Here is a 27,536-nt window from a genome sequence, read left to right on the forward strand (position 1 = left end):
CGCCCTAAAGAGGCTGGCCAGACCCCTGGGGGCGACCTCGGATCAAAGGCTGGAGGCCAGGAGGACAAAGGCAGAGGGAGCCTGGCCAAGGTTGCAGCTTCTTGGAGACCTTGACTGCCCCCCCACGAAGGGCACACGATGTCACTTGCCTGCTGGCCTCCCCCATCCTGGGGTGTCAGAGTAGCTGTGTGGTTATCCCGAAGCAGCAGCTTCAGCACAGGGGGATGACCTCTCCAGACGGCCAGCCTGCCCACCCTCACCTGTCACGGACACTGCCGGGCCACCCGTCCGCAGCCCTGCTGGCCACAGCACCCTCACCCGACAAGGTCACCGCCTCCTGGGCCAGCGCACTGGTGTCCGGGGGGCGGGGGCCAGCACAGAGACCAGCCTGCCTGTGAGGTGGACGGCTCCCCCGCGGGGCCAGTGCCCCCACCCCCAGGCAGCCAGTGGGCAGAACAGCAGCACTGAGACCAGGCCTCATCTGTCAGCTCTGGCAACCCCCGGCCCCAACATCCCAGCCTCCCTTCGGAGCCCCTCCAGCCACTGGGCTGCCCGGGGCTCCGGGTCCTGACCCAGGACACTGGCAGTGGGCATGGGTGGCTGCCACCCGGCCCTCACCTCTTGACACCCAATTGCGTGCCCACAGCCCATCTTGGTCCAGGCCCAGAGGGGACAGGGTCTGAGCTCAGACCTGCCAGGGCGAGTGGAGCTGGGTCCTTCTGGGCACAGCCTGTGCTGAGGAGGGCTGGGGGGACTAAGGAGGCTAGAGGACAAGCTGGAGACAGTGGCCCCTCTTCAGGCACCAGTGGGAGAGTTCGGGGGAAGAGGGCCAGAGGTCTGGGGTTCCCACGGCCCCCTCCATGCCCACATGGCCCGGGAACCTCCACCCTTCACAAGCAGGCTCCTCCCTGGCCTCCTAAGCAAGGGCTGCGGGACATTCCAGGGGCACTAGGCAGGTGCTCCTGGGCCCTGCTCCAAGGAGGGACACCAAGGCTGGCTATGGGGAGCAGGGTCATGGGTGATAATGGGGCTGTGGGCTCCACGGACTTTAAATGTGCTCATGACCTCTAGAGCAAGCCCTCTGCTTGCCTCCCTACAGGTGGAGGGCCAGGGCCGCTTGGCGGGCGCCTAGTCTACCTGGCTAGGACCACCCACCCCTCGGGAGGAGAGAACAGGCAGAGGGTTGTGAGGGCAGATGAGCAGGGCAAAGGGGACAATCCCCAGTCCCCACAGCCTTCACTCCAGGGATGCCCCTGGACACGGCCCCCTTGGCCTTGAGTGTAAGTCTGGGGTTTTCTGAAAGCCGGGGAGAGAAGGTTGGGGTCTGTGTGGAAGTGGGTGGACTTGGGAGCCGCTGGGACTGGACTAGACCCTGGCCTTGCCCAGGGTGGCCATGAGGTAGGCGCGCCCTAGGGAGCAGCGTCAGCAACCAACGAGTGTGGCCAGGGCGCGGTCTTAGGGCAACAGGTCTCTGGGGCCAGCGGGCCTGCTCCGGGGCGGTGGGCGTGACTTCCCGGCCGTAGGGCCGGGGGCTCGGCGGGCGGGCGTGGCCGGCGGCGGGCAGGCGTGGCCGGGGCAGGTGGGCGCGGTCTCAGGGCCTCTCTCTCTCCCCAAGGGCTGCCCAGGGCCCTCCCAGCGCCCTGCCTAGTGTGCCGCGGCTCGCTGCCGCCCGCCCGGCCCTGCAAGCGCTGCCGCTCCTTCTGCGCCGCGGTCCTGCAGGGCGCCTCCTTCGTGCCCTGGGGCGGCGGGCGGGGCGGCGGCGCGTCGACCCCGTGACGCCGAGGACCAGGACGCCGAGGACTGGGATGGGACAGACGCGCCCTGGCCCCGCGGCCCCTAGAGCGTGGCTGGTTTGTCTGGAAACCGACACATAGATGTGAGACCTTGTATACGGAGCTATTTTAGCGAAATTGTGCGACTTTAGCATGGTATTTCTTACGGACCCCCACCCCATCGCGGCGCCTGCGCCCCACATCCATACACCCACGTACCCCTCCTCCGCCAGAGGAGGACGCCCCGCGCCGCCCTGGGCAGAGAACACAAACAGCCGCCTGGCGTCCCGGGCTCCTCCAAGGAGCCCCCTCCTCTGGAGCCCCTCCTTGCTGGAAGGCGCCCCCCCCCGCCTCCCCTCCCCCCACCCCGTGTCCCAGCCGGAGGTCTCGGGGAAGGCGTTATTTATTCGCTCATTTATTCAACAAAAATCTCGCTGTGCTGGTCCAGGTTCTTTGCACCAACCTGGTGCCGAGTGAGGGGCGTGAAGGGGGTGCCCTCCCTGGGTCAGACCCCTCAGAGACAACCACAGTTGGACTTCTGGGCCATCTGGTCATCAGGGGGCCACTCCGGCTACAGAGGCTCCTAGGAGGGTGGGCCCCTGCATCCTCTCTGGGCCCAGGCTGGGTGTCTCAGCCCCCCCAAGCCTACATGGAACAGTGGGGCTTGTGAGGAAGAACCAGGACCAGTACTTTGTGAACACGGAGAGAGTCCATAGCCTGCCCTTGCCCCCAGACAGGAGCCCCGGCGGGGGAGGGGGGGCGGAGGGAGGGAGTGGGGGCGGTGGGGGGTGGGCATCCCCAGCGTGCTTCTCCACACCCCCACCCCCGACCACGATGGCATGTGGTCGGTTGGATCCGCCACCCACTTCTGGTCACCTGCATCCCTTTGGCACTGGGATGGCGCATTCGGGGTGCCACGTGGTCACCTAGCAAGTGGGCCCATCCTGGGGCAGCCACAGAGCAGGGACTTGGGGCCTGAGTGGCCATATGGCCTCGCTCGAGGAAAGCCTGTGCCCTTGAAGTCATGTGGTACCCCAGTTCCCACTTGAGTCCACGCAGCGTGAGCCCCTTGGGGAAGCACATTTTCTTCTGATTCAGCCCATCTGGCTGACCCAGAGGCCGAAGGTGCTGGAGGCGGGCTAGACCAGGGACAGTGGGAAGACCAATGCCTGGCCTTCCTCGGTGACCCCCAGACATGCCAGCCTGCTGCCACTCTGCTACTCAGCACAGTGGCTGGCATCGGGCTCTCCCTCTCCTGGGCATCGCGGCCACAGGGGAGCACACGATAGGATAGGAGCCCCATCTCTGTTCGCTCTGCCTCACCAGCAGCGTGCGGTGGGGTGCCCAGAGCCCAGCAGGGACCACAGAAGTCCCAACCCGTACATGCTATAAACCAGGTGGGGCAGAGTTGAGGCCCTGGCCCAGCATGGAGGGAGGCTGGGTTGCGGGCTCTGGAGACTGGGCCAGGGTCGCGGGAGGGCAGGGACCACGGCCTTGGGCGATGTTCATGGGCAGGTGCTATCCTTGGGGCAGAGGCTCCTTCATCCTGGGTCACTTCATGGAGCATGTGGGCCAGTGCAGCTGCCCCATCCCAGGGGCCCACCCGTGCAGGGCGCCCAGCCTGGGGATGGTGCCACTCAGAGTCAGCTCCCCTACAAACCTGGGGTGCCCTGTTGGGGTTCCAGGCAGATCCCTAGCCGTCTATCACTTCACATGCCCCCACTCGGAGCATGGTGCCCCCCCCCCCCCCCGGGCCGGAGACGCTCACACCTGCCCACCAGATGCAGGAAGGAGCCCAGACACGGAGTCTGGGCTTGCCCAGGCGGGGAGGAGACACAGGGGTCCCAGAGCCATGCCTCAGTTCTTTCCTTCCTGCTGCCCTGAACAGAGGCTGGAGCAGACTAGGTGCCGTGAGCTTCTGCCTGGAAACGTCCATACACAGAAGGATTCAGATGAGAAAAAAAGGCACAGGATGATTCCTGAGCAGAAGCCAGGCCCCGGGTGTCGCCCTCTGGGGTGAGGGCTCGGCGGAGGGGGCAGCCTCTCACGTCTGAGGGGTGACGGGGACACCCTGGAAGTGGTGTGGGGTCCCAGGTCCCGCTCCAGGAGAGAGTTCTCCTGCACGGTTGGCTCTTGGCACCTGGGAAGACCCAGCCAAGCCTAACAACCGGGGCCATCGGCCCCCCATCCATCTCCCACCATCAAGATGAGTGCCTGAGAAATGGGGGTACACCCAGGAGCCACGGGGCACGGGGGACAGCTCCCCAACCCCATGGGCCCACAACCAGCCCTGATCCAGAGACTAGCCCCGAGGGGCACCCAGTAACCTGAAACCCCAAAGACTCGAGGTTCCAGATGCCTCCTTTGGCACCCTAAAACTGCGTGGGCCTCTGGCCAGAGTCCGAAGGCCCCACAGCCCGAGCCAGGACCTGGCAGGAAGTTATGGGGCTGTGGTTTCAGCCAGCCCACTTGGGCTCCTTTCCACCAGGATGGGGAGTGTCTGCCCCAGGGAGCAAACTCACTCAAGACTCTCCCGTTTGTCTCTGGGGCTGGAGTGCAGGCTGCGCAGGCAAGCGGCAGCTTCACAGGACCTCCCGCAGGCTCGCCCCCATGCGCGCACACACCGTGCTCCCTGGCAGCTGTCACTCGGGCCGGATGCCCGCTGGGCACGCTGTGGCGCTCCTGGCCCTGACCTGGAGCACTTACCGGAGCCTGGCCATCCCCCAGATTGCAGAATGTGGCCTCTCCTGTTCTCAGGTGAGCCCCGGCCCCCCCACCACCCCCATGCTGTGCATGGTCAGGTGGCCTCCCCGGCTCTCCGGTGCGAGGGCGTCGGTTCCTCCACAGGGGGCACCGGCCGGGCACCCCCACACGAACACGGGCGGCAGGCAAGGGGCGCGGGAGGCCCTGGGCGATGAGGAGGCCGAGGGGGGCCTGGGAGCCCCTGCGGGGTGCCGGGCCCAGCCTGCAGCGCTGCCCTAGGAGATGTTTGCTGAGAGCCCCGGGGTGGGGGCAGGCTGGTGTACCTGCGAGCCGTCCCTCTGCCAGGAGCCTCCCGTGGCTTCGGCAAAGCATGTTTCGGCATCCACGGTGCGGGGCTTGCGTGCACAGCCCGCTCCGGGAAGGCTGCGGGAGTGTGCCCCCCTGGACCGGAGGGAGCCGCGGGGCAAGGATGCAGCTCAGGAAGGGTGGTGGCGGTGGCGGCCCGGGACTTTCGCACGGGCCAGCTGACTCAGCCTTACCTGAGGGAGGCGTTCAGCAGCACCGTGTCCCAGGCGGTGCCCCCGGCGCCCACAACTGGTCTCGGCGCGGTGGGGACGCAGCCTGGAAGGTGTCATGGGAACAGTGGGCGATGCAGCAGGGACATGCGCACAGAAAGGACATGAACATGGGGCGGAGGGAAGTCTGAGGGCCCACTGCGTGCCCTGTGACCTCGGGGATTTGTGTTCTAACTGGTACAGCGCACAACAAAAGATGTCGGTGGTGGTGACTGTGAAGGGGACTGGGGTGGCCTCCAGGGGCGGTGCCCAGGCCACCCTGGAGGCACTTGAGGACGAGTTCCCTCTTCTGGGAGGAACAGCAGCCTCACAAGCCCTGGGAGTGTATCCAGCAGAGGGTCCGGGGGGCTCAGCGAGGGGCTTGTGGGGGGGCGGAGCAGGGGGCCAGGCAGGGGCACCGGGCTCAGATCTGAGGTGCAGGGACCCGTGAGTGCCCAGGACAGTCTCCCTCTGGCTGCTGGTGGGACCGGTGGGTGCAGAGGAGACAGCTGGGTCCGGGGGGGGGGGGGGGGGGATGGTGGTCTGGGCCCCACCCACAGGGAGCTGGCTTGGCGGGGGGAGGATCTCGGGCACAAGGCGACATCAAAGTGGACCCTAGAACCCGACTTCAGTTTCTTGGCTGCTGGAGATGCTTCCTGAAGTGGGAGGCCCGGGGGAGGGGGGCAGTTTTCGGGGAAGGAACCTTGGTTTTGCAAGGTGGGGTTTGAGAAGCCCATCAGACATGGAGAGCTGAGGGTGAGGGCAGCTGGGTGTGAGTGGAGGCCGCGCTGGGCCCCAGCCGAGGTCCCACATGGGGACAGGATGGGGTAGGACTTAGCCCCTTCGACCCAGCGGCTGTGAAGAGGAGAAAAAATCCTGGAGAAAAAGGGAGGAGGGGTAAGGGGAGAGTGGGGGCCCGGAGGGGGCAGGGTACGCAGCGCGGGGAAAGGGGGTCACTGCCCACTCAGCCAGGCCCCGCGGCCACCTCGGTGCCGGGCTGGGGGCGGGGTTGGGGGAAGAGGGGGCAGCTGAGCGGTGGGGGAGGGGCCCGCAGCGGGCTCAGAGGAGGGGTTTGCTCGGGAAGGGAGGCGAGCAGGGAGAGGGGGGCAGCCTCTGGCGACCCCCCGCGCCTGCGCCCAGACCCTTCCAGCCCACAAGTTCCCACGGGAAGACTGTTCCGGGGCCTCGGGAAGCGTTCAGTGAAAACCGTCCTTGCTGAGCTGACTTCGAGAGCTGGGGGGACAGAAGCAGAGGACCCCAGAGCCAGCGATGCCCGCGGCGCGGGGCAGGGGCCTCGGTGCTGAATGCGCCCTGGTGCTTGGGGTCACGGCACCGTGGGCTGCGCAGAGCAGACCCGCCGGGGCCGGTGGAACCCAGGACAAGGTCCTGTCCTCTGGCTGGAGCTCGGGGTCGGTGGGGGCAGCTTGGGGGGAGGGGAGAGACGCAGATCCCGCCCCAAAGACAAGCTCCTGGAGGGAGGGTCCCTGCGTACAGACAGCCCCCAGCCTGGCCCGGGAAGCCCCGAGAAGTCCGACGGAAAACCCCGGGGAGGTGGGGGCGCGGCTACTTCTCTGTCCCCACCCCACCCACGGCAGGGCCCTGGGGCTCTCAGCCAGCCCCCCCCCCCCACGCCCCACTCCCTGCCCCACTGGAGTTCCTGGTACACCAGCGACCCTGGGCCGCATTGCCCACAGGTGCTTTTCTGGCCTGACCTTTGTCCCTGCGCATCCCTCTTTCTGTGTCCCAGAGGGGAGAGGGTCTGGGCGCTGAAGGGCCCACCGGCAGACGGCAGACCGCAGCCACCAGTGGGGGTGGGGATGGGGGGGATGTTGCTTAAGACACAGGGGCAAACAGGCAGTCCCCAGAGGGCAGGAGGTGCCCAATGGCCAGGACACAGGCATTCCACCTCTGGGGAAACACCCGGGCCCCTCTCCCTCTTGGAGCTCCGGGGTGGGGGTGGGGGGCGGTTTTAGGCTCAGGTCACAGGTAAGACAGTGCATGCCAAGGAGAGATTCCCAGCATCTGAGGCTGAGGCAGGCAGCGAGGGTGGCCAAGGGCCCAAGCCGCTGCCCCTCCCTCATCCCCCCGGGGCCGCAGATGGGGCCCTGCTCCTGCTCCCCCCTGTCCCACCTCCAGGGCCTGCTGGACTGGGCTGCCCACTCCTACCCTCCCACCCCTGGGCTGCCGTGCCCCGGGGACCACTCCGTCCCATTCTGGAGAGGGCACCCCGGTTGGCTCAGCCCTTCCATCTGAGCAGAGCCCTCTTGCCACCCCCTGGGTCAGTGCCCTCGGGGTCCGGCCGTCGGGGTTCTGCTCCTCACCAGGGGGCCATGGGCAGGGCTGCCGGGGTCAAGGCATCCAGTCTGGTCTGCTCCTCTGACCTTGGCAGGTTTTGGGGGTACTGGAGATTGGGGGGGGGGGACACATCAGCAGCCTCCAGGGAGATAACGGTGGCCAGAAAATGGGGGTGGTGACAGCGGGGTGAAGAAGGGCAGGGAAGGCCGAGTACAGCATCACACAGAAAACAGGTGTCGGTGGAAAACAAGTTGAGCTGACTCCCTGGCTTTTACAAATGCACCATCGTGACGTGGGATATTGATATCAGGGGCAAACTGTTGGGGCCACCTTCACAGCTTTTCTGTGCATCTAGCACTGTCCCAAACTAGAAAGTGTATTTGGACCGGGGGTGGAGCAGGCGATGCGGCCACCAGTAGCCACGTCTCCACGGATCCAAGGGGCAGGAGTGGGCCCGGCTTGTAGTCTCCATTTCCCCACCTGTGCTATCAGAGGCAAGTGCCGGGGCTCCGTTCTGAGCCCCCCAGCTGTCCGTGCTTCCTGGGTCCGCGGAAGGTCAGCTCTCCCGGAAGGGAGCGGAGGGCCACCGCTCCTCGCTGCCACGTGTGGGGCCGTGGCGCACAGGCCCCGCGCAGCGCGGTGCCCCGGGGCCCCAGCCACCCCGCCGCACCCTGCCGGCACTCTCCCCAACTCCGCCCTGGGGCATCACGGCCCACCCGTCACAGTGAGGTCTGCAGCCTGGACGTCCAGCCGCCTCCCCCCGGTGCCCAGTTCAGACGCCCCCTGTCCACGGGCCCCTCCGTCAGGCAGCGGTCTGGTGGGGGTAGGAGCCGCGGAGGGGGGAGGCCAGCCTGGACAGGGAGTGTTCACGTGCTCTCAGCGGCCCTTGCTCCACGTATTCCCGTGGCCCACAAGGCCCTGAGCACGCCTGCAGATTTCCTGATTCCTCTGGGGTCCCCCACACCCTTCCTCAACGTCTAACCTAAAGTGTAGTTTGCCGATGTCTCACAGTCTGGGTTGTGGCCCCGGCCTCAGAATGCAGGCTCCTCGAAGGCAGGGTGCTTCTCCATTTTCTTTCATTCGCGAACCCCAGCACCTAATCGGTGCCTAGGAGGTACTCAACCAAGGTTCGCCTAAAGAATGAACTGGGGGGTAGGGGTGCCTGGGTGGCTCCATCGGTTGAGCATCTGACTTCAGCCCAGGTCATGATCTCACAGCTTGTGAGTTCGAGCCCCATGTCGAGCCCCATGTCAGGCTCTGCATCGGGCTCTGCGCTGACAGCTGGGAGCCTGGAGCCTGCTTCGGATTCTGTGTCTCCCTCCCTCTCTGCCCCTCCCCCACTCGCATTCGGTCTCTGTCTCTCTCAAAAATAAACATTAAAATATTTAATAATAAAAAAAAGAACGAACTGGGGAGGGGGTGCTGGGGAGCTTCCGGCACCGGGCACCAGCAGCGGAAGTTGGGAAGTAGTTGGCTCGGGGCCGGTCTATCAGGTCCGGGTCCCACAGTTTACTGACTGACCACTGAATGCAAGACCTTGGGCTGGGCTTTTGCGGAGCCAGCACACGAGGACACGGAGGAGGAATGGGGGACTGTGGCACCCCCAGGCCCCTGCATAGAGTGAGGGGCCGGGTGACTCTCCTGGCCCTTCGGGGCTGGGTTCAGGGGGCGGGACAGCAAGTGGCCGGGCTGACCTGTCACCCTCTCTCGTTCTGTCCTCAGGGCTTCGCCTGCAAGAACCGAGTGAACCGTGAGTACATCTCAGGCAGAGGGGGACTGGCTGCCTTTCCAGCCCTCATCCACCCAGGTCACCAGGGTCCCCTGTCCCCTCCCAGGGGCCAGAGCAGGGAGGCCTTCCTGCTCTGCACGGGCCTTCCCTGCCTGCCTCACAGGACAGAGCGTCCCCCGGATGTCCGTGCCCACCACCTGGCGCACATGGGCAAGGCCCCCAGCTCACAACAGCAGTGTGCCTGGAGACACAAGTCGCCCCTTCCTACTTCGTTGGACGAGGCCACTTTCCAAAGGGGCCACGCAAGTTGCCACCCCAGCAGAAGTATCTGGAAACCTCCGTTTCCTCTTGTCAACTTTTCCAGTTTTGTCCAATGCAAAATGGCCCCCATTTAAATATAGCTTCGTTGTCAGTCACGGCCTTGGCCCATGGGTGTGGTCCGGCGTGTCCCTGGGGTGCCCCTCCCACCAGAGCGCATCCCCGTTTCCCGTTGACCGGTAAGGCCGCGTACGAGTTTTCCAGTTTGACGCGGTCTCATTTACCAGTCTCCTCTTAATGGGTTTTGTGGATCTGGGGGGATCTTTCAAGAAATTCTTCCCGGTCCTGAGGTGGTGACACCGTCTCCCTGTTTCCTGCTTTGCTGTGTTTCTAAAGGTTTTCAGGTGTCGTTTTCCTTTAGCTCTTTAATTCCCTGGGGTCAGTTTGCCGTCGGGGCTCCATCAGCGGCCCGACCGCTTACCGCTCAGGTTGTGCGCTTGCTGCGCCCACGCGGGTCCGCTTTTCCAGCGGGGGGAGGGGGTGGCTGCCTCTGATCCCAGCTGGTTCCCGACGGAGCGAGTCTCCCTCGTTCCTTCCTTTCCTCACCTGTGCCGCGAGATGCGGTGGCGGTGCGCGCCCGCGTCCCTGAACCCGCAGGTGCAAACTGGACGGTGGGGGTGACACGGAGGCGTGGCCCCGGGTGAGCTGGCTTACCTGCGGCTGCGCCCCCGATGGCGGGGGAGGGGGGTTGGAACGGGGGCACAAAGCCCAGGGCTTTGGGCTGGGCTTTTGCGGAGCCAGCACACGTGGACACGGAGGAGGAATGGGAGACTGTGGCACCCCCAGGCACAAGGCCTCCCAGCCATTGATGACCCCCCGCGGGAAGGCGCACCTGCCCCCTACCCCGGCCCCTAGACCCGCGGCGGGAGCGGGAAGGCGCACCTGTTTCCCGCCCCACCCCCACCCCCAGACCCGCGGCGGGAGCCGGGTGTCGGCGCCCCCCCCCCCCCCCCCCCCCCCCCCCCGGTGCCAGGACCCCTCGTGAGACGGCCCCACACCGGGGAGCTTGAGGTGCCCTCGAGGCCGAACAGAGAACAGAGCGAGGACCGCAGAGGACGTGGACGGGGCGGGGGGGGGGGGGGGGGGCGGGGGGAAACCGTCGCCCCGCTTCCAAACGCTGCACCAACACGACAGGAGAGGGCGCTCTGTGGCCGGAGCTGCGCCTCCTGCGGTAAACTCAGGAAAACTGGTGTCAGGGACAGAGGCCAGACCCCTCACGGTGACATAAAAGGGTACAAGGAATATAACAACGTCCCAACGGACAATGGAGGTGCACCAGAAAGGCACGCAAACTGTAAACTTTTATTTCAAAGTTAGAAATTCTCGGAAGCGAGGTGACCGCACACAGAATGAGAAATAAAGGAAAAATAATTTTAGAAATGAAGACTTACAGTAGAAGAACCTGCGTGAACAGACCCGATATTAAACACCCAGAAGGGATCACAAGGTGAAAAGGGGAAATTTACAAAAATGAACTGAAAAAGAGGTTAAAATGATGTGTGAATAGATGGTATGTGTCGTAGGTTGGCAGAGAATGTCCAAAATACGGCTGATGTGCATTTCTTCTTTCTGAAGAAGCAAACCAAGGCCACAGAACAGATACTAAGAACTACACTTCCCGGAAGATTTCAAAAAGTTTTTTTCTTGAAACTAGCTATCGAAAAGGCAAACCATGAACCCAAGAATATGGATTCTGAATATCTAACACCAAAACGTATTCTAGTAAGATTACTGGATCATAAAAAGAAAGAGAGAAATCTTTTGGGCAGGTAGGCAAAAAGAGCAGACAACTTACAGTGGAAAGAAAAGTGTATTAGATCAGACTTTTCAACATTTTCCACCAGAAGGACAGTCAAACTGTAACGCACGGTGCAGTGAATATTACCACAATGTTGTATTCCAATCATCAGACTTGCTAAGGGACTGGATCTTAATGATCCCAAACTCAAAAAAGTGAAGATAATTATGTGACCCAGTAGAGGTGCGGTGGACACATCAGCCATACTGTAATGTATAAATGTGTCAGATCAACGGGTTGTGTATCTTAAACTTACACAATGTTGTGCGTCAAGTATATTTCAATAAAACAGCCAACGTTCATGTACAGCACAACAAGCAGGGACACCCGGAATATTTCCCCCAGGGGCCCCTATGAGGCACCTGCTAGGAATCTGTTCCCATGAGGAACAGCCAAGCCGCCTGATGAGACGAACGTGGGAATTAGGTGTGTAAATTACATACGCGGCTATTTGCGAGACTGAGACTGTATGTCACAAGACAGACAGTGTGGAATGTCACGGCTTTATGTTCTGATGATGTAGGTAGGGAACAACCATGAAAAGTGGGGAAAGATGAGAAAAGTATATGCCAAGACATGTTTTTACCGTTTCTCATCATCCTGACTGTTGGTGCCGTGACTAAGACTTGCGCCTGTAATGTTGTTTGCATACAGCCAACGACAGTTAGGACGGGTTTGCCTTGTATTATCTCATGTCCCTGAGCATCCACATTTCAGCATGGAAGAAAGGAGAGGCAGATGTCATATAGAAAAGGTGAAGTAAAACCTTTACTCTGAATTGGTGACATAAGTATGACCTCGTGAGTCATACTTACATTTATATAAATATATTGCCACTCTTTCCACAGAAAAATTCTAGAACCAGTGACCAACGCATAGCCATGAGCCTCCCTAGTGCCCAGACTGTGGTCTTAAAATACCATTTCCCACCAGAAGGAACCAGGCAGGGCTTCTGAGGGAAGGGACTGATTCCCAGCCTGGGGCAGAGTGAGTATGGAAGAACCTGGGACATCTTGTCATACCAGAGAGCAAGGAAGCTGTCAAAGACTGTGGTGCTTGTCAAAGGTACTTGGGAGACATCCTGAAGACCCTATTAGCCAACTGGATATTATTTGAGCTTTAAAAAAAGAACAAGAATTGCAATAAATTGCAACCCATGTGTAAACCCATGTATTCATAATGATAACGTTCAAAAAAAAAAAAAAAAAAGGAACTCTTCATCCTCTCTGGAGGACAGGGAATCAATTCATCATCTTGAAAACTGGGAAAATAAAAGGAAAGAATCAAGCCTTGATTCTGCCTTGTGTGAATGCCACCTTGGAGTAAGTAGGTATTCCAGCTCATAAGTGGAAACAAAACCGTAGAATTCGATCACCATTTTGCATCTCCCGGTGACAGAAGTGCTGGTGACAGCTAGCGCTGTCACAACGTCACATGTGGCCGAGGTCCAGACACAGCATGCCTCCTTGTGATGGCATTCAACACCAGCTCTAGCCTGCTAAAGATCTAGACCCTGAGAGCAACCAGTCCTGCTGCTGATTTGCCAGGAATACAAGGGCCTCAAGACGGGTGCTGGGCTGCACCCCTGAGGGCGCCTGGCCGGGAGGCTAATTCGGCAAAGGGGAGGAGACATGTAGACAGACTGGATAAGCCAAGTTTGACAAACGGACAAGCCTCAGGTGTAGTGTGTGAAGAGTGTGATCAAACCATAAAGAAATGCAAAATCGTTACTACGGAAGTCAGCGTGCTGGTTCTGGAGTGAATGACAGGGTTTGATGGGCTGGGGACTGGCTGTCTGGTGAGGATCAGGCCATCTGCTCTGTAATAATTCACAAAGCTGTTTTTTGGGGTGAGCTTTTCGGTATCTAAATTTCATTTCTACATTAAAAAGCTTTAAAAAAAAAAAGGGTCCTAACATTTTATACGCTCTCACTCCTCCAATATGAATGTTTGATTATTTGTCAAATTTACTGAAAATATCAGTAGGTATTTTCCAATGTGTGTATTTTTTAATATTACCAAACAATTAACTCAGTTCCATGTTACCTGGACCATCAGTTTAGCCTCAGAGCCCCCAGGTTAGAGGGGCTTACCTCATTAACATAAACTCAGGTGTGGTTGAAAGTGGTTTGTTATAAAGGACCAAAGACACCTTCCAGGCTCTTATCTCTTGGGAAATTCCTAGGGTTTTAGGATCTCTGCACCAGATAATGGGCACAGACCAATATATATTTATTATTAGTTACAACATTACACATTTTGATAGGAATTGCATTGAATTTATTACTTAATTTGACACAGAAATGACATCAGAGTTGAGTCTTCCAACCACGAACATGGTATGCCTTCCCATTTATTTACGTCTTCCTCAAAACATTTATTTATGGTCTTTAGAGGCAGAAGGATACTGTAAACGGTTTCCTTATTTTATTGTATTTTCAGGTTGGTTTTGCTTGTGTAGAGCAATGCTGTTTTTGTATATTGATCTTGTGTCCAACACATTTGTTAAAAACTCTTTGTTATTTCAGGGATGCCTGGGTGGCTCAGTTGGGTAAGCGCCCGACTCTAGATTTCACCCAGGTCACGATCTCACAGCTCATGAATTCGACCCCCACGTTGGGCTCAGTGCTGGCAGCATGGAGCCTGCTTAGGATTCTCCTCTCTTCCCTCTCTCTGCCCCTCCCCAGCTCCCTCTCTCTCTCTCTCTCTCTCTCTCTCTCTCTCAAAAAACAAAACAAAACAAAACACCTCTGTTATTTCTAATAAATTTCCTGTTGAGTCTCTTAAGTTTTATGTATAAGTAATTGCATATTCTACAAATGATGACAGTTTATAAATGTATGATTTTTGTTTGTTTCTGGTGTTATGGCCCTGGCTCCAATCACCAAGACAATGTTAAATGGGGAACCCTTGTCTTAGTTCTGATATTTATGGCAACGACTCCCAAGGCTTACCATCAAATATTAGGTGTATGAGGCCTTTGAAGTAGACGGCCTTGATCTAGACAAGGAGGTGCCTTCCTTTTCCTAGTTTTTTAAACATTCTTTTTAAACTTTGTGCATCTGTGAAGATAATCATATAGTTTTCCTCCTTTAATCTTTTAATGAGGTGAATTGTCCTGATAGATTTCCTCATGTTGACCACACTTACAGTCCTGAAACAAATCCTATCTGGTCATGTCTACTAAATTATTAAATCAAGTTGCTAAAATTTTATTTAGGATTTGCAACCATGTTCATAAGGGAGACTTTTACTTTATTGTGTGAGCCTTTTCAGAGCTAGCTGTGACCTCTGTCCTGCCCCTTCCCTCCCCTTCTGGGACGCCCTCAGACTCATCTTGGCCATTTTACTTCTTTCTCCACATTTCTTCATGTGTCTGCTGTGTCCCCCCCACACCACACCCCCACCTTTTTTCTCTCTGCCGCCCTCTGGATCATTTGCTGTGATCATTCATTTCTCTAAGTCTCTGTTTGCTGAGGTCCAGTCCGCTCTTAAAATCATTTGTTGCATTTTTAATTTCTATTTCTGTGGGCTTCATTTCTAGAAATTCTGTTTGTTTCTTTGGAATGTGCTTGGTCCCTCTTTGTAGTTTTCCCCACTGCACGTTTTTTCAAGCTTGTCTCAGCATGGTTGGTCTGTAGCTCACATCCGAGGTACCTGTCACCGGAAGGCTCTGGGGGTTGTCAAATGCCTGTTTCTGCTGGTTCTCCCTCTTGGCACTTTGTTTTCTGGCCTATTTATCTTTAAATATGTCTGCTCGCGCCTGGGTGGCTCAGTCAGTTAAGCATCCAACGCTTGATTTTGGCTCAGGTCATGATCTCATGGTTCATGAGTTCAAGCCCCCGTGTGGGGCTCTGCGCTGACAGGGAGGAGCCTGCTTGGGGTTCTCTCTCTCTGCCCCTCCCCCACGTGTGCTCACTGCCTCTAGGGCTCTCGCTCTCTCTCGCTCTCTCTCTCTCAAGGTAAATAAACTTAGAAAATAATTTGTGTGCTCAATGCCCTTGAGAAATGATTCTTGGCATTCTCCAAGGCCTACGATGAAGGGGCTTCTCCAGACCAGATTCACGTCTGTTTCTGAGCGATACCCAGGGGTAGTGCCTGACTGTCAGGGCCATCGGGACCATTTTGAATTGAAAAACAGGTTGAGGTCTCTCGGACCTTCCTAGAGATGCAAACCAGGGCTGGGAACCAGCACCCTAACCCACCAGAGGTTGCGGGAAGCTCTCTCTTCCTACCTGCCTGCTCAGACCAGCCACCGCCGCACGGGGCCAAGGGTTGGGGTGTCCCTCCCGGCTCCCCCCACCCAGGGCGACACGGGGGCAGCTCTGTGATGCCCTCAGCAGACGTGGCTTCCTGTGCACTGCATCCCTCTGCCCTTTCTCAGGCTGTGGCCTGAGGATCCTGATTCTTTCATCACCTTTCACAAGCTTTGGGGAGGCTTTTTATATGTACGGCTTTTCGTCCAGCAGTCGCTGTCTTCAGCAGCAGGCTGGCCCAAAGGGCCGGGTCCACCGCGTCGCGGGAAGCGAACTCCCGCTCGTTTTTTTGTTTGTTTTTTTTTTTTGTTTTTTTTTTTTCTAGTTTTAAATTTTTTTTTTTTTTCAACGTTTATTTATATTTTTGGGACAGAGAGAGACAGAGCATGAACGGGGGAGGGGCAGAGAGAGAGGGAGACACAGAATCGGAAACAGGCTCCAGGCTCCGAGCCATCAGCCCAGAGCCTGACGCGGGGCTCGAACTCACGGACTGCGAGATCGTGACCTGGCTGAAGTCGGACGCTTAACCGACTGCGCCACCCAGGCGCCCCATCCCGCTCGTTTTTAAACACACAGAAGCTTTCTTTCTCCTCCTCTTCCTTTGTCAATATGCATTTGAATTCACCATCATGTTTGATCAACTCCTGTGTTCCCTGTTCCCTTTTGTAACCTACTTCTTCCTTTTGGGGTCCTATTTCTGCTTTTTAAAATACATCTGTTAGGCCTTCTTCTAGTAAGGCCCTGCGGCAGTTCTGAAAACCGTTTAGAGACCACGTGTGTTTACTTCTCCCTGGGTCTTCGTGATAGACTTGGGGTTCACGATGATATCCACAGAATGATTGTCTTGTTTCCCGGTTTTGCACCACAAATAGTCTAGCATGCCTGTATCTCTTCACCTTTCCCCTAGACACTCTCTCCCCATTTTGTCAGCTAATTGGGGACAAGAGCCTACTCTTAGACATTTTATTTTAAATAAGCAGCTGTCAGGGGTGCCTGGGTGGCTCGGTCAGTTAAGCGTCTGACTTCTGCTCGGGTCATGATCTCAAAGTTCGTGGGTTCGAGACCCACATCGGGCTCTGTGCTGATGGCTCGGAGCCTGGAGCCTGCTTCCGATTCTGTGTCTCCTTCTCTCTCTGCCCTTCCCCCACTTGTGCTCTGTCTCTCAAAAATGAATAAATGTAAAAAAAATTTTTTTTTAAATAAGCAGCTTTCCATCCATATAGTTCACTATTTTCCACGCTGACCACGAGCCTTTCTTTTCAATGGCTCTACCTTTTTTTTTTTAAAGTTTTATTTTTCAGTAATCTCTACACCCAGCGTGGGATTCGAACTCCCAACCCCCAGATCAAGAGTCACGCGCTCCTCCAACTGAGCCAGCCAGGCGCCCCAAGCCTTTTTAAAAAAATTATTGCTTTATTTTTCCCACTTTTGGTCTTGTATAAATTAAAAATTTTTTAAATGTTTATTTATTTTTGAGAGAGAGAGTGAGTGGGGGAGGGGCAGAGAGAGAGACACACACACACACACACAGAATGCAAAGCAGGCTCCAGGCTCTGAGCCCCGAGCTGTCAGCACAGAGCCCGACACGGGGCTCAAACCCACGAACTGCAAGATCATGACCTGAGCTGAAGTCGGACAGCTAACTGACTGAGCCACCCAGGCACCCCATGGTCTTGTACAAATTTAAACTGGGTTGGGAGAAACCCGCTCTTCTGGGGCCCAGCTCAGCACGACATCTCGCCAAGGACACCACCTGCCTCTTGTGCATACTGTAGACGAGCAGGAAGGAGGAAATTGCTTTATGGCGTTATTGACATACAGCCGACCTAAAACAAACTGTATATATTTTAAATATCCAGTTTGCTAAGGTTTTACGTGAAGCCTGTGAAACCATTACCTCCGTCAGGATAATGGACATCCACATATCTGCTTTCTTTCCATAGCGATTAGCTCACATTTTCTCAAATTTTAGACGCATGGAATCAGGCATTGGGTACTCTTGTGTCTGGATTCTTTCGCTCTGCATAATCATATCTAGATTCATCCGTGTGTGGCATGTGTCAAAAGCCCGTTGCACTGGATGGCTACACCACGATCTGTTTGCCCACTCACCTGCTGATGAACGTTTGTGCTGTCTCCAGGTTTTGGCTTCTAAAAACGAAACCACAATCAACATTCATGGGCAAGCCTTTCTCATCACTCTGGGGTGAATATCAAGGCATGGAATGTCTGCATCGTATAGCAGGTGTATACTTACCTTCTAAAAAATTGCCAAATCGTTTTGTAAAGTGGTTGTGACATTTTCTGTTCCTGCCAGCAGTGTGTGAGGATTCTTATTCCTGGACATCCTTGTCTACACTTGGTGTGGTCGGTCCTTTCCATCTGAGCCATTCTACAAGGTAACACTAGCTCATTGTGGCTTAAGTTTGCATTTCCCTAACGTCTATCGATGTTGAGCATTTCCTCACGGGCTTCTTTCCCACTTTTATCTTCCGTGGTGAAGAATCTGTTCAATATTACTCTTTACTGGGTTGTTGGTTTCCTTGTTATTAAATCTGGAGAGCTCTTCACAGGTTCTGAATACGAGTTCCTTATCAGGTATATGATTTGCAAGTATTTTCCCTCAGTCGGTGACTCGTCTTTTCATTCTCTTACCAGCATCTTTGAAAGATGAATCTTTGGCAGGCATCCAAATGTTTTTATACGTTGTTTTTTTCATTTTCATTCAGTTCAAAGTAATTTCTTATTTCCCTTTTCATGTCTTCTTTGTCCCAAGGGTTATGTAGAAGTGTATTGTTTAGTTTTCAAATATTGGGAAATTTTCCAGAAATATTTTATTGATTTCTAATTCCATTTTGATCAGAGAAGATGGTTTGATCTGAATCCTTTTGAATGTACTAAGACTTTTATGTGCCAAAATATAGTCTCTCTTGATAAATGTTCCATTTGAAAAGCATGCAGACTCTACTGTCGTCGGTGGGGTGTTCTGTAAATGCCAATCAAGTCAAGCTGGTAGGTTGTGCTATACAAGGTCACTCTATTCTTTCCGGTTTTCTGCCTGCTAGTTCTGTCAAGTATAGAGGAAAGACTATTGCAGCCAACTATAGTTGTGGGCTTGTCTCTTCCCCCCTGTAGTTTTATCAGTTTTGTTTTATGCACTGTGAAACTATGATATTATGTGTATAATATCAATTCTGGATGTTGTGTCCTCCTGATGAATGGTTCCCTCTATTACTGTGAAATGAATATCCTTATCCCTGATAATATCCCATTCTTTGCCATGAAATCCATGTTGTCTGGTAACAGCTACTCCAGCTTTCTTTTGATTAGCCTTAGCATGTTGTGTCTTTTTGCATTTGTGTCTTTCTATTTAAAGTGTATATCTTATAAGCAGTTTACAGTTGGGTCTTGCTTTTCTGTACAGTCTGAAAATCTTTGCCTACCTGTGGTATTAAACATTTACGTTTAATATGATTATTGAGATGGTTAGGTTTTTTAAATTTTTAAAATGTTTTTATTTATTTTTGAGACAGAGAGAGACAGAGCATGAGCAGGGGAGGGGCAGAGAGAGAGGGAGACACAGAATCCGAAGCGGGCTCCAGTCTCCAAGCTGTCAGCGCACAGCCCTATGCGGGGCTCGAACTCACCGCGAGATCATTACCTGAGCTGAAGTCGGATGCTCAACCGACTGAGCCACCCAGGTGCCCCGAGATGGTTAGGTTTAATTGATCTTCTTCCTATTTGTGTTTTGTTCCATCTCTTCTTCATTAACCTTTTCTTGTTCTGCCTTATTAGTTTTTTCTCTGTGTGTGTGTGTGTGTGTGTGTGTGTGTGTGTGTGATTTCATTTTATCTTCTTAGTTGACTTATTAGTTCAAACTGTTATTTTAGTGATTGCTTTGGTGTTTTTTTGTTTTGCTTTTTGGATTTTTTTTTTCGCATTTATAATATACATCTTTAACTCCTTCGAGTCTCCCTTCAAGTGATAATGCAGCACCTCACAAATAGCCTACGATCCTACCCTTGGCAGCTCCACTTCTGCCCTCTGGGCATTTGTGCTGTTGTAGTCACACCTTCTCCCCCTCATGATTTTTTTCATCTTTCTTACACTTGGCACTCACCAAGCTTCCTGGATCTGCGAGTTTACAGTTTTCATCAAGTTGGGGAGATATCTATCACTTCTTCAAGATTTTGTTTCATTCCCCCTTCCTCTGGGGATTCCAATTACACGTGCATTAAGTCACTGAAGTTGTCCTGCCAATGCTTCTACTGTTATACCATCATCATCATTATCGCTTTCCATTTACTTTTGGATACTTTCTATTGCCGTGTTAGGTTCCCCGGTCTTCTTTTTTTTTAATATCTCATCTGCTATTAATCCCATTTGATGTATTTTTTCATCCCAGACATTATAGTCTTTCTCTAGAAGTTGGATTTGAGATCTATCTACGTATCTATCTAATCTTCCATATCTATAATTAACTTTTCGAACATACGGAATACAGTTACAATAATTGTTTTAATGTTCTTGACTAACGATTCTAATACCTGTATCAGTTTCAGTTAATCAATTCTTCTCATTATAGATTATATTTTCCTGGTTCCTTGCATGTCTTGTACTTTTTCACTGGGTGGCAGACATCGTGGATTTTACCCCGTGATGTGCTGGATATGTATTTTTGTTCGTACAAATACTGTTGAGGCTTTCCTGGGATCCAGTTAAGTTGCTTGCAAGCAGCTTAAACTTTTTGGGGTCTTGCTTTTAAGACATGTTGGGCACGATGAGAGCAGCAATCAGTCTGAGGCTGATTATCCCCTATTGAGGCAAGACTCGCGTGTGTGGCACCTACCCAGTGCCTGGCTGAGAACAGGAACTATTCTCAGCCCCGCACGAGTGCAGGACACTCTTCCCTCAGATCCTCCGGGCCGGTTCCTCCCCTGCCTCCGGTGGTCCCCTCACATGCGTGTGCTGACCTGTGCCTGGCGGGGTGGACGTTCTTCGCGGTTCTCTCCGAAGCCTTCCCTCCCGTCTCACGCTCCGTCCTGCTAGTGCCGGTGCTTCGGTCGGCCCAGGCTCTCTGCCCGTTTCCTCGACTCGGGGAGAGTGCCAGGCTCCCCTGGATCCCCTCCCTCCACCACAGCCTGAAAACACTCTCGAGACACTGGCGCGTGTGCGGAACTCACGTATGTGTCCCCTGTGTCAAGGACACCGCTCTCCTTCTTTTCCTCGTGTCGTGTCGTGAAACCACCGCTCCACACATTTTGTCTGGTTTTCCAGGCTGTGTCAGGCAGGAGGGTAAACCTCACCACCGTGACTCCATCTTGGCCCCGGTGGGATCCATGGAGCCGGACTTCTTTCCCATGAACGTATTCAGATCTCATGGAGTCTGTTTCTGAAGCCAGTCAGTATGGGCCCTGTTGAGTGACAGGCTCCACGGTGCCTCACCTATCACAGCATGTCTGCCCGTGCCCCCCGTGGTCGGGCCACTGCCCTCCTGCAAAGACCTGCCTTCTCCATGGACCATCTGCTTGCATTCCATCTGGAGAAGGTCCCTGAGTGGAAGCAGCCTGTGGCCCCAGGCTTGGGGACAGATGGCTGCTCTGTGTCCTCAGGTCAGCGCCTCAGGCCTCGAGCGCTAGGGCCTTTGAGGAGCATCCGTTCCCGCCTCAGTCTCACCGCAGAGGCGTCTGGTCGCCATCTTCCTCCGCCTCCCCCTAGATTTGCACGTCAGCGCCTCAGCCTGGTCTGACGGGCCGTGGTGCCTGCACTTCCCCTGAGTTCTGTCCCCGGTGACGTCCTCCTCGTATGCCCCGTGGGGACCCTGGGGGTTCTGAGCCCCCGAAGCACCCACCGAGCACACGCACCTTCCCCTCCCTGGACACATGGTCCCACCTCGGGGTTACTCCCTCCACCTCACGTGGCACCAGGCCTGAACAGCATCTCTCATGCCTGCAGACGAGCCACAGCCCTGCACGCAGGAGGCCACCCGGGCCGCTGACTCTGGGGGGCACAGGCCTCCCCAGGGCTCCACGGCTCATGTGGAACTAACTCCACTGTCCCCCAAGTCCCCAGCTGCAAGCCCGGCCAAGTGAAGGCCACGACTGCTGCTCAGCCCCAGGGCCTGCCCCAGCCCCAGCCCCGCCAAGGCTTCCGGGCCAGTCCTGCCTGCACTAGGGCAGCCGCTGGCCTGTGAACAGAGCCCGAGGCTGCATGACATCGGGGTCATGACCCAGGGGCCCCTAGCAGGCCTTTTCTGTTGCTCATCTTTGAAGACGGGCGATGGGGCTTGCCAGCTTATGGGAAGGCAGGCTCCATTCACCCCTGCACCCCAGGCAGGGCAGCAGCTACCCACACTCAGGTGTGGCCTGCTCCCGGGCCTGGCCCCACTCCTGATCCCCAACAGACAGTTGGCTCAGGGGCGGGTCCACTACTCACTGGGGGCCAGCTCCCTGATGGCTCTGGGGCGAGATGGTGAGGACCCCTCCCCAGACATGCAGCCCGAGGGCTCCCCCCAGGCCGGGCCACCCACACAGCCTAACCGGGGTGCTGGGGGGAGAGCCCTGTGGCACTCACCCTCATCTCCCCTCCTCAGGGAACATTCTTAGCAGCTTCTGCCGGCAGTCCCCTTCGACCATGTCCGGGTCCATCCTGGAGGCCCTGACGCTCTCCACTGCCATGAGGTGTGCCCCCCACGACGGTTGCTCCCTGCTCCTGCGTGTGCAGGCCTCCCTCACGCTGCACGGTGAGAGGCCTCGGGGTGTGCTGACTGTGAGGGGGGTGGGCTCCGGGTTCCTTCAGCCCCCACCATCCGACGGGCCCGGTGGGGCAGGGCGGCCCCGCTAGACGCACATCGCGGAGAGAGGAGAGGACAGGATTCACCGCCCCGTCTGACAAGCCCTGCCCGGTCCCTCCCTTCACCCAGAGAGCCTGCGGGGCCTGGAGGCCTGCTCCATGAGCCTCGACACCCAGGAGACCCAGTGTCAGAGCGTGCGGGTCTCAAGGGCCTCCCGCCGTCTACATGTGGGGCAGCAGGTGAGGCCAGGGCCTGACCCACACCTGCCGGGCCACCCAGCCCAAGCCTTCGTCAGGCAGGAGCAGCTGTCCCGGGGCTGCCCCCCCTTCCTCGACACCTGACCGACCCGATGCCCAAGGAACGGGCACCCCTTCTGCGGGGCTCCGGCTGTGCCAGGCGGCGCTGGCCTGGCGGGGGGTGGGTAGGTGGAGACCCCAGGTGCGCCTGGCTCACACCTGCACCTGCCCAGCTCCAGGTGCACTTTGAATGCTTCGAAGTAAACGTGGCCCAGAGCCTCTACGTCACCCTGAGGACAGTGCCCCACTTCTGTGGGGTCCGGCTGGACCAACAATACCATGTGGAAGGTGAGAGCCCCTGGGGCGGGCCCCGCACGGCTGCCTGCCGCTGGCGTCTAGGGACCGACTTGGGGTGGGACACGCGAGGCAGGGGGCAGGGCCCCATGCTGCACAGCTCCCAGCAAGCGCCTTGGCTTAGCTCTGGGGTCACGGCCTCCCTGGAGAGGCGGGACTTCTTTCTGTGGAGCACATGGGCAGAGGCCCACCCGGGTGTGCGGCTCCTGGGGACAGAGTGGCTGGACCCACCACTGCCTATGCGTTTGCAGACTGCAGAGACCAAGACGTGGGAAGGAACCTGCCCTTCTGCTTTGGTGAGGCCTCCTCCCCGGGTGGGACCACAGCCCCGCAGCCCCTGGGAAGCCCCGCAGGTTGCTGCGGGCACCCACCACCCTCCCACCGGGATCTTCTGCACGCCCCACTTGGGAAATCACGATGGGTCCCCAGGTGCCTAGGGCTGGCAGGGGTCACCACCTCGAGGCTCTCAGGACAGGTGGGGACCTGTGTCCAGTGACCTCTAGTCCCAGCGTAGCCTCCACCTGCCGCCCGCCCGCCTTTTTGTAGCCGGGAAGTTCTCCTACTGGGTAGACCGCGGCCGCAAGGTCATTCTGGTACAGGTGCCCGAGGCTCCCGCGGACTCCGACTACTACGTGCGGCTCTGCCTCAAGTGGTTCACCTGTGAGGACGTGGGTGCCCCAGTGCGGGTGAGCCCCGCCGCGGACACCGCCTCCGGGCCCAGACCAAGTTCCGCCCCACACCCGAGCCCGGGCTCCACCCGCCCCGGGGCCGCGCCCCACAAGCCCCAGGCCCCACCCACCCCGGGCCGTCACGCCCCGCCCCGTCCCAGCCCAGGCCACGCCCACCCACTGGGCCCCCAGCCCCTGAGCCCTCCACTCCGCTGCAGGTGACGGTGAACAGGGTCTCCCGCGCCGTCTCTCTGCCCTACAGCCGAGAGCTGCCGTGCCTGTGCCTTGAGGTCAGTGAGCGTGTGGCCTTCACTGCGGGGAGGAGACGAGGGAAGGGCAGGCCCTGCGCTGACCCCGGCCCCTCCCGCAGGGCTGGTCTGCGACCCCTGACGCAGTGCGGATGCAGGCCTGTCCCTTCGAAAATGGCAAGTGCCCCGTGGTGTGGAGTAGGGGGCGGGAAAGGTGAGCGCGTCCAAGGTGCCTGGCAGGGTGGGGGCCGGGCCGGCCCAGGTCCTTGAGCGTGCCTCGGGCAACACGTAGCCGAAGGGGTGTCCCAAGCAAGCCCTTTCAGTGGCAGAATCTGCAGACTTGGGTGTGCCCGCGTGCGCGCGCCCGGCGTACACGTGTGCACGAGCCCCGGCCCTGCTCACCCGGAAGAAGAAGCAAGTGTTGTCGAGAGCGGCTCTCTGCGGGGTGGAGGAGTGTTACCCTGCTCTGGGCTCTGCTCCCTGACACCGCACAGGCACACGGACACACACACACACACACACACACACACACACACACACACACACACACACTTGGCCAGGGCCCAGACACCCGCAGGGAAACTGCACCTGAGTCTCGACGTGGCCCAGCAGTCCCTTAAGCAGGTGCTGGGCTCAGCTGACTGGAGCCCCCGGGGAGGGTCCCTGCAGACACAGAGGCACTGTGGGACGCCATCCGCTACCACCCCGGAAGCCAGGCACTGAGCTGGGAGCCCGCCTGTCCCGTGAGCGGCCACGTGAGCCTGTGCTGGCGCCCGGAGCCAGGGGCCCTCTGCCACGAGCTGGAGCACTCCGGCCGGTCGGCAGTCGGCACGGTGAGTGGCCACCGGGCGGGGTGGGGGTGGGCACGGACGGCCAGGGCCTGACCCGAGCCCCCCCGCAGGTGCAGTACCCGCTGGTGGACACACAGCCCCAGCTCTGCCTGAAGGTGAGTGGGCCGGCGCCAGCCTGGCGCTTAGGGAGAGGCAGCAGGGAGGCCGGCAGAGGGGTCGGCAGAGGGATGGGGGGGGGGGGGGCGCGTGGGGGCGGGGACGTGCAGCCACACTCACTCCAGACCTTGCCCGGCCCTGGGGTCCAGCCTCCCAGTGACCCCTCTGCCCCCCACCCTGGTCTGACAGCGGGTGCAGCTGAATGGTTCTGCGGGAAGGAGGCCCAGCCTGCCCGAGGCCCCGGCCACCCCCACCTGCCACAGCTCACCCCTCATGTCCTCTCTGCAGTTCTCCACCAGCCGGGGCTTCTGGGTGAGGTGCCCTTTCGAACGACTAGGCTTCCCAGGTAAGCTCTCCATGGGGCCGCAGGGCAGGGAGGGCGCCTGGGCCTTTTGCTGTGTGGTTGCAGCAAATAACGCCCTTTTCTGCGCTCCGAGAGATGCCTCGTGGCCAGGCAGGCAGGCAGGATGACAGGGTGCCGGGTCAGTGAGAAGGGGGGTGGAAGTGGCGGGGGGGGGGGTGTGCTGCTGGGCCTCAACCCTCCACCCCACAGCCTGGAAGATGACTGTCCGACCAGCCACGTCTCAGGGCCACCTCCGGGTCACCTTCTTCTCGCCCAGCGCTGCCAGCTTCAAGGTGCACCTGTGTCACCAAAGGAAGATGTGGCCCCCTGCCTGCCACCCAGCGATCCAGGCCACGCCTCTCCCTCCAGCCTCAGTGAGCCAGGCGGGGTGGGCACCTTCCTGGGGAAGGTGGTTGACCCCTTGGCTTCCCTGGAGACTGCCTGGTGTAGAGGGGTGCAGGGCTGCTCTGCTGTGTGTGACACCTGTGTCCCTGTGCCATGGCGACACACTACGGCCGGTCTTGCCCCCACCCCCACTTCCCGCGACCTGCCCCTCTCCCAACCCAGGGTGGCTTCATGGCTGACTCCGCGGTTGCCTTCGTGGACATCCCCAGGGACGAGGCTTGTGTCCCCAGCACCTGCATTCAGGTGGGTGGTGCTGCCCCACCCCGCCCCCACCCACCATCTCCAGTCCCAGACCTGTTTCCCTGCCATCAGCCCACAGGGGAACTCCTGCCCCCCAAAGCTCCTCTCCAGGCTGTCGCTCTGGGGGACACGGTTGGGGTGCAGGGAGGGGGCCGCGGGCTGACCGAGCCGCCCCCCCCTCCGCCTGCAGGGCTGGAGGACCGATGTGCACTTCTCCACCCCCCAGCAGCTGTGTGATCTTCAATGCAGTGAGTGCCGGGCCTGGGCCTCGACCCCGGGGGTGCGGGGGTAGTGGACGCTCACGGGCCGCAGGAGGCCGGGGCTGGACCCCATCCTCAGCTCGGAGCCGGTCGCTGGCTCTCACTCTCAGGGCGGGGCTGGTGTGCGCTGCTCGGGAGACCGGGCGCCAGTGGGGGACAGAGGGGCCACCTGCCTTGGAGTCAGGCCAGGCTTCTGAGCCAGGGCGAAGCCAGGCCGGATGCGAGGTAGGGGCCCGGCCCCACCCCCACCCCCGAGGTCTATCCTTGGGCACCCGCGGTACGGCTTCCTCCTCCCTGCGTGTCCACCACCCCCGGCCGGGGTTCTGGTTCCAACTGTCGGGGACCTCGGGACGTCCATCAGCCCGCCTTCACCCACCCAAGCCGCTTTGGCCCCGACTCCTGGGATCTCAGGCTTAGCGAGAGGCAGAGCGAACCGTGTCGGTCCTGGGTGTGGCCCAGGAGGGTGGCCTCTGCCTGCGGGGCCTGAGAAGGGCACCGGGCTGTTAAGTGGGAGCGGGCATCGCCACCTGCATGTGTGGAAGCCCTCTGGCTGCTGACGGAGAGTGGACGGCAGGAGCCCTGGAGGGAGAGGGAGATGGCAAGGGGCGGGCTCGCACCCAGGCCTCCGGGCGGCTCACACCCTTCCCAAAGCTGGTGGCCTGGCCAGGGCCCCTTAACACCCGTGTCTTCCAACCCCTCCCAGCCCCCAGAGGAGCTTTTCAGTCAAGTCTGGGCCCCCGTTCCTCAGCCAAGATCCCCTCCGGCAGATCGCAGGCCAAAGGAGCGACGGTCACCCCTGAGGGCCCGTATCCGGGGCGGGGCTCCGCCGCCTGCCAGCCAGGCGACCTGGGAGCCGACCCCAGCCACTGCCAGAGCCTCCATGCCACACCGGGTGCGTCCCAGCGTCCCGGGGACCAGCCTGTGAGCAGAGAGACCGGGCTGCTCTGGGGGTCTAAGTGGACTGCCCCCGAAGAAAGGACGGGCAGCCTGGAAGGGCCTAGAAGGGCCTGCCCAGTGAGCCCGGAGCATTTGGAGCCCACAGCTCCCTCTCCTTCCCCCGGCCACACAGCTGGGGGTGAGCTGGAGGAGGCTGTGCCCCCAGACGAGGTTGGTATTGTGTAGACTGAACCGGCACTCCCATCCCTCTCTTTCCAGCTGCCACCCAGGGGACAGCGGACTGAGGCCAGGAGCCTCACGGAGCACAAGCAGGTGCCCTGGCTGAATGCTGGGGTGCAGAGGGCTCACATCTGGGGCTCCGAACCTCTGGCAGCAGAAGCCAGGTCTCAGAACTTAGAAGTGGCTCGCCTGCACACGGGCTGTGGGGCCGGCCACCTTGCGTCTCCCCAGCCGCGCACAGCTCCCTGGGGGCCCTCAAGCTGGGCGGGGAGCTTTGGGTCAGATGAAGGGCCCTCAGCCCCTCCCTGAACCCCCTGCCGAAGGCCACGGAATGGCTGGGTGGGCTGCCCTCTCTCCTGGATGGCCTGGCCTCTGACCTGTCCCGTCTCAGCTCGGTGAAGGCTCCCTCCGGACCGCCCGGGGTCACGGCCACCATCCCCGGCCCCTGCCTGAGCGCTGGAGAGCAGAGTGCGACCCCACACTTGCTACGGCTGACCAGGC

General features: G+C 58.4%; 2 protein-coding genes and 1 long non-coding RNA gene across 5 annotated transcripts in view; 2 read left to right on the forward strand and 1 right to left on the reverse strand.

Annotated features, from left to right (window-relative positions):
• The window catches only part of TTLL8 (tubulin tyrosine ligase like 8), a 59,142-nt gene extending 57,366 nt beyond the window's left edge, over positions 1–1,776 (forward strand). The window contains exon 15 of the mRNA XM_086711866.1: positions 1,616–1,776. Within this exon, the coding sequence (XP_086567992.1) occupies positions 1,616–1,776 (161 nt within the window). The remainder of the gene's footprint in view (positions 1–1,615) is intronic.
• Positions 1,777–3,617: 1,841 nt separating this feature from the next.
• Positions 3,618–27,536, forward strand: IL17REL (interleukin 17 receptor E like). 2 transcript variants are annotated; one of them, XM_086711944.1, is made up of 18 exons: positions 3,618–4,529; positions 9,047–9,074; positions 22,018–22,167; positions 22,348–22,457; positions 22,688–22,802; positions 23,060–23,104; positions 23,355–23,494; positions 23,695–23,766; positions 23,847–23,901; positions 24,394–24,557; positions 24,626–24,670; positions 24,960–25,017; positions 25,225–25,388; positions 25,582–25,662; positions 25,850–25,907; positions 26,623–26,811; positions 27,075–27,128; positions 27,427–27,536. In XM_086711944.1, the coding sequence occupies exons 1-17, from the start codon at positions 4,215–4,217 to the stop codon at positions 27,098–27,100; spliced, it is 1,815 nt and encodes a 604-aa protein (XP_086568070.1). In that variant the 5' UTR covers positions 3,618–4,214; the 3' UTR covers positions 27,101–27,128; positions 27,427–27,536. The 2 variants fall into 2 exon arrangements, with proteins under 2 accessions (XP_086568070.1, XP_086568071.1); XM_086711945.1 differs by lacking the exons at positions 23,060–23,104; positions 27,427–27,536 and having other exon boundaries at positions 27,075–27,235.
• LOC147578807 (uncharacterized) lies at positions 16,934–23,597 on the reverse strand. Of its 2 annotated transcripts, none has more exons than XR_015253203.1 (3): positions 23,372–23,597; positions 21,999–22,972; positions 16,934–17,576 (listed from the first exon to the last, which is right to left on the reverse strand). It is a non-coding gene; the product is annotated as an uncharacterized LOC147578807 (long non-coding RNA). The 2 variants fall into 2 exon arrangements; XR_015253202.1 differs by having other exon boundaries at positions 21,999–22,264; positions 22,793–23,597.

Source organism: Puma concolor, chromosome B4 (genome assembly GCF_028749965.1).
Source record: "Puma concolor isolate L17-30 chromosome B4, mPumCon1.1.hap2, whole genome shotgun sequence".
NCBI lineage: Eukaryota > Metazoa > Chordata > Mammalia > Carnivora > Felidae > Puma > Puma concolor.